At 41.4% G+C, this 6026-nt stretch overlaps 1 protein-coding gene across 1 annotated transcript in view; it reads left to right on the forward strand.

Moving 5' to 3' along the window:
* Positions 1-5799, forward strand: part of MED26 (mediator complex subunit 26) — a 118278-nt gene extending 112479 nt beyond the window's left edge. Inside the window, exons 2-3 of the mRNA XM_063914506.1 lie at positions 2457-2531; positions 2775-5799. Of these exons, the coding sequence (XP_063770576.1) occupies positions 2457-2531; positions 2775-4454 (1755 nt within the window). The 3' untranslated portion in view covers positions 4455-5799. The remainder of the gene's footprint in view (positions 1-2456; positions 2532-2774) is intronic.
* The last annotated feature ends 227 nt before the right edge of the window (positions 5800-6026 follow it).

Here is a 6026-nt window from a genome sequence, read left to right on the forward strand (position 1 = left end):
TAAGAGAAAATAAGATTTTAAACCTACCGGTAAATCTATTTCTCCTAGTCCGTAGAGGATGCTGGGCGCCCGTCCCAGTGCGGAAACTCTGCAAGACTTGTATATAGTTGTTGCTTACATAAGGGTTATGTTACAGTTGGAATAGGTCTTGGACCGTTACTGTTGTTTGTTCATACTGTTAACTGGTTATGTATGTTCCAGGTTACATGGTATGATTGGTGTGGGCTGGTATGAATCTTGCCCTTGGATTGCTAAATCCTGCCTTGTATTGTCCATCTCCTCTGGGCACAGTTCTCTAACTGAGGTCTGGAGGAGGGGCATAGAGGGAGGAGCCAGTGCACACCCATAGTAAAAGTTCTTTTTAGGTGCCCTATCTCCTGCTGAGCCCGTCTATACCCCATGGTCCTTACGGAGTCCCCAGCATCCTCTACGGACTAGGAGAAATAGATTTACCGGTAGGTTTAAAATCTTATTTATTTTTTCTGGCGATCCATATGGATAGCCTGTGTAAAAAAAAAAAAATTAAAAAAATAAACAAATAATTGGTTAAACATTGGAAAAAAGTCCGAAACCCGATGTTTTACCGGGGATAATTGGATATCCCCCTCAGTGTGTCTCAGAATTAGGTATAATATCCTCAAGGTATAAATTAGAATCTATGTATACTCGGGTGTTCGTGGCTATATCCTTCCTTTTTATATAGGATGTGAGTCGTTGTACCGTACTCACACTGGAAGACAGAGGCTGTCGCCAATAAAGGTTTCTTTATCACGGTTCCTTGACCTCAACAGTTGTGCAATGAGAGGGGAAGTGCACACCCTTATGGATAATGTCAAAATAAAAAAATCGGCATTCCCAACTCACAACAGATTGTGTAGAGATGTACTCATAAACGTATGTTTGGGGCTTCTCCCTTTCCTCCTGGCCGCATTCTTTTCCTCATACCCAGTAGAGAGTCAAGGGGTATGTTTATAAAAATAAATGAAGATTTTGTCAGGAGCGGGACTGACAAAATCCTTAATTTATTAATATAAACATACCCCTTGACTTTCTAAGTCAGGGATGGGGAACCTTCGGCCCTCCAGCTATTGTTGAACTACACATCCCAGCATGCCCTGCAACAGTTTTGTAATTTGAGCATGCAAAAACTGTTGCAGGGCATGCTGGGAAGTGTAGTTCAACAGCTGGATGGCCAAAGGTTCCCCATCCCTGCTCTAAGGGGTATAAGGAAATATTTGGTCTGAGTATTGTATATATCCTGTTCAGGTAGAAAAGGGATTCTCAAAATTAGGCCGAGCATAGAAATAGGTTTTATTTACATATTTGTTCTTAATCATTGAATTGGTCTTTGCACACTAGTAGCGGTATGAATATATTTGTGAATTGAATCACCCCCTAGGTTTTTGGTTTTATTATTTGTGTGTGTGTGTGGGGGGGGGCGGTGTTTATGTGTTTGTTGTGTAGAAATGTATACAAGTTATTCCATTCTAGGGAATTCATTTTACATGTTCCTCTAAATGTAGCTCATTTACGTCTTTGTGAATTCCGTCATGGAATTTTTAACGAGTAATATGACTGATGCCCATGTACAGGGCTGACAAATGTCAGGGGTCGGGTAGCTTTAATCCACATCTTCCCGTATTCCTAACTGGAGCAAGTGTGTGGTAGATCTGATTATCACTTTGTGCTCTGACCAAATACTGTTATCTGCTCCTCCATAATGCTACACATCCTTACCACTATGTAAGATGACTATTGCTGACATAAAAACTAGATGTAAATGTAAATAGATTTTCGTTCCGTAATAAGTACATTAGACAAAATACACAATAAAAATGTAGGCTTTAAACCCTTTTTATCGAATGCCTGTTCACTGCTTTTTGCATGAATATGCAATAATTATAGGCTGCTAGGCTTTTTACTCTCCCTGCAATCAGTACACAGAAATACATTATTTTAAATATGGAGTTGTTTGTATCTAAGGCTAGGGCTGTATTCAATAACTGTCGGAAGGGGTTCCGACCTATTAAATAGGGGCTGATTTTTCCAACAAGTCGGGAATGCCCCACTCTCGCCCGCCGCCGTCCTGCTCACGCCCGACGACATCTGCACTCCTGGCTGCTGCTGACGGCGCAGCCGCTGTCAGCAGCGGCCGTCCATTGAATAGGGGTTGTCTGATCCATTCCGACAACTGCATGTCGGAATGGATCCGACTTTTATTGAATATACCCCTTAGGGTTTAAATTAGAACAGTTTCCTAATGTTGGTCCAGCTTCTGAGTTTCTTATTCGGCTGATTTGTACTTGAACGTCAGCAGCACTGAAATGGTACATGACCATTACAGAATGTATGTACAGGGCAGGATGCTGTTTGGAAATATTTATTTAAGACTAAGTTGCTCCATTTGTTATCTAAATCTCTGAACTGGTCTATAACCTGCCTCTTTCTTTTTACAGATACGTAACATGGTGGCTGTGTTAGAGGTGATCTCCAGTTTGGAGAAGTATCCCATTACCAAAGAGGCACTGGAGGTGTGTTTGGCATTTGGACATTCGTATATGTATAGGCCATTGTATTCCAAGCTTTGGTGAGCGTGTTTAGATTGAATTCTGAGTACTACAATTTTTTTTTTCAAATCCATTTTTAAGACACGTATAATATATTGGGATAACAAATATGACCTGTGTTGTTTCTTGTATGGCCTCCTTCCAAGTAAATATTAGGTTGAACTAATTTAAGATTTTTTTTTTTCTTTTTTTTTCTTTATTCCTTAGGAAACCCGACTAGGAAAATTGATCAACGATGTCCGGAAAAAGACCAGCAACGAGGAGCTTGCCAAACGTGCGAAGAAATTGCTGCGTAGCTGGCAAAAGCTGATTGAGCCAGTTCAACAGAATGAGCAGTCTGCAAGGGGCACTACTAATCCACCAGGCTCTGCCAATGGAGGGGGTGCCCACAACTGTAAGGTGGAGCCAAATGCAACTGCACTGTTAAGTGGGAAGCCTATTCAGGACCTCAAGGTCAGAAATGACATCCAGAAGGCACACTCTCCCAAGACTGAAAAGGTGGCCAGTCGAAAAAGGAAGGCAGTTCTTAAAGATGGTACCCAAGGGCCTGCTTGTAAAGTGGTCAAGCCCAGTCATGAGCTGTTCCAAAACTCCTCACCCCTACCAACAAATGGTATTGGAGGTAGTCCCCCTGAAAGCCTACTTAGTCCGCTTGATGGCGGCTCACAGACTAACCGGTTGGAGACTGCTGAAAATGATAAGCATGGTAAAATACCAATAAATGCTGTCCGCCCTCACACGAACTCCCCTGGACTTGTAAAACACCCAAGCACTTCCTCTTTGTTAAAAGTGGCCGTCCTACAGCAGCACAGTGTAGGGTTGGAAGATGTCCATTCTCTTCAGCCACGAAGTCCCCGCTGCTCTTCCTTCAGCCCTCGTGGCACTAGATCAGAACTAGTGGCACGGCAGCACACCACATATGCACCAAAGGGTTCTGCACCCAGCCCCTCCCACAGGCTGCCGGCTGTAGACACTGCACATACACCCTCTTACCAATCCCCTGTGCACCCTTCTACACCCCCCGCCATAGCAAAAAGACTTGAGTCTCCCAGAAGGGATATAGTAGTCTCTTCACCTCACAGATCTGTGGAGCAGCTACTCCCAATTGACTGCCACCACCAGCAGTCTCCCAGGATACCACAACAGCACACCCCACATGGACCTCGCAGCATTTATCCCCATACTGACCCTCAGACACCCCGTAGTGGTTTTTCAGAAGAGCCCTCAAAAATGGACAGCGATGATGCAGCATCTGGTTCAGATAGCCAAAAGAAAAAAAGATCTCGTAATTGGGGTGAGCAAGAAGGGTATTCAGTAGATGGGACTGGCAAGCAGACACGATTAAAAAAGGATCGTAAATTAAAATTTAATGTCAATACAAGGGAAATAAAACCCTTAACTCATAAGGATCCAGCCCACACTGAGAGTTCTGCCCCTTCAGAACAGCACAGGACTGAGACAGATAAACAGGACCCCAAATTAGGACTGCCAAGTCCCTTTGAACAGACAAACTGGAAAGAGTTGTCTCGAAATGAGATCATCCAGTCCTATCTCAATCGTCAGAGCAGCTTGTTGTCTTCCTCTGGTGTACAAACACAGAGTGCACATTATTATATGTCAGAATATTTAAAACAGGAGGAATGCACTAAGCGGGAAGCTAGAAAGACTCATGTTTTAGTGCCACTTGCCCTCCCCAGTGAGCTGCCTGGAAGAAACAGGGAAGTAACTAGTGCTGACTTAGAAAGACTACATGACCAACATTGGCCAGGTGTTAATGGCTGTCATGATACACAAGGCAACTGGTATGATTGGACGCAGTGCATCTCTTTGGACCCTCATGGTGATAATGGTAGATTAAACATCTTGCCTTATGTCTGCCTAGACTGAGCACCAGTCCCAAATCTGCTTTCTCATATCTGCGGTTTTCACTGCAAACCATGGGTTGCCTAGCGACCGCTGCTCCAAACAGAAGATTTACATGAGAGAGGAGTTCCCTGTTTCTGGGGATGTGGAGGGTGGTGTTGTAGAGAACCTGGAAGATAAGCTTTGTCTCCACTACACCCTGGGAATTACCTTCCTCCGCCGGCGCTCCCCCTGTGTCTGTCACACCCGTTCTTTTGTGCTAAATGCTGCTACCGGTTAACTCAAAGGAATACAGAAGGGGGTAAAGAAATGCAATGGAAGGGTGTACAAGGGGGGTACATGTTGGAGTTTTGAATCTACTATAGCAAGTGAGCTATAATAAAATACATGAAAAATTCAAGTGTTAAGTTTAAACCTACCCTTAAATTGCAAAAAAGGTGAATATTTCCAGTACCTGGAAAAAGGGCTGGAATAAAAAAAATTATATATATATGACAGGTACCTAAAACTTATGTGAAAGAGGATTTAATTAAGTTGAGAATAAGTTACCATAACAGAGAATGCATTTATTTATTTGAATTAATGGTTTTTCCTTTTTCAGATTTTATTTCCATTGAAAATTTGACAAAGCGTCTTAACAAGAGGCGCAAAATATTAATGTATAATTCCAAGCATCACAACTGGTCCCTGTATTGTTAATTGGGGAAGAGTCTTAGAACTAATTCTCCCAAAACTATTTTTTTTTTTCTCTACAGTTCTATTGTATACATTTATCTTCTAAAATGCGACCATATAAGATCAGATCCCTAAGCTGCTGCTAATCACTACTTAACATTGTTTAAAAAACCCTCTAAGTAAGCTCTTTTTATTATTATTTACATCTTTGGTTTTAAAACATATCCTTCATTTTCTTACCATATTTCAGTGTTTTCGGCACCCAGAACTCTAACATGAGCTGTATTTATTCTACTCCTAATGATACAATCTTTTTTCAAATGACCTTCACCTCTAAAACTACAAGGTGACAGATGGTGCTACCAGCTTCTAGATAGTCCAGACACAAAACAGGGCCGGTTTGTATGCTGGGATAAAAAAAAATAAAGTAAACTTAAAACTACTTGCTACCATTCCTCTAGATGTAATTTGCCTTATGGGATCTCCATCATAAACGCGATTTTTTTTTTTTTGTTTGTTTTTTGCAAGAAAATAAAACCTAAAAAAAAACACACAAAAAAAACAGCCTTAGTTGAATGTACAGTGAGACTTCTGTATTTCTCATATGCAGAAGGGAGCAACTTTGCTAACTTTGGTCCTCTCGGTGGACAAATTGTGATATAAATGTGGAAACCATAATAAAAAAAAAATACAATTTGTGTAGTTTGACATTTTTATTCAAAGGTCCTGAGACAGATTTGTTACTAAAGTTCTTAAGATATTTTATAGCATTTGCCAAAAAGTGGGGGTTATTCTCGAAAATTGAAATAAGTTCCAAAAGTTTGCGAAACGCAGATACGTGAACCCAGGTAGATTACTTGGACAGGATAAACAACTGTTGTATCACATCCGGGTATTTCTGTTGATTGAAAGCAAGAAAAG

This window comes from Pseudophryne corroboree, chromosome 1 (assembly GCF_028390025.1).
Source record: "Pseudophryne corroboree isolate aPseCor3 chromosome 1, aPseCor3.hap2, whole genome shotgun sequence".
Lineage (NCBI taxonomy): Eukaryota > Metazoa > Chordata > Amphibia > Anura > Myobatrachidae > Pseudophryne > Pseudophryne corroboree.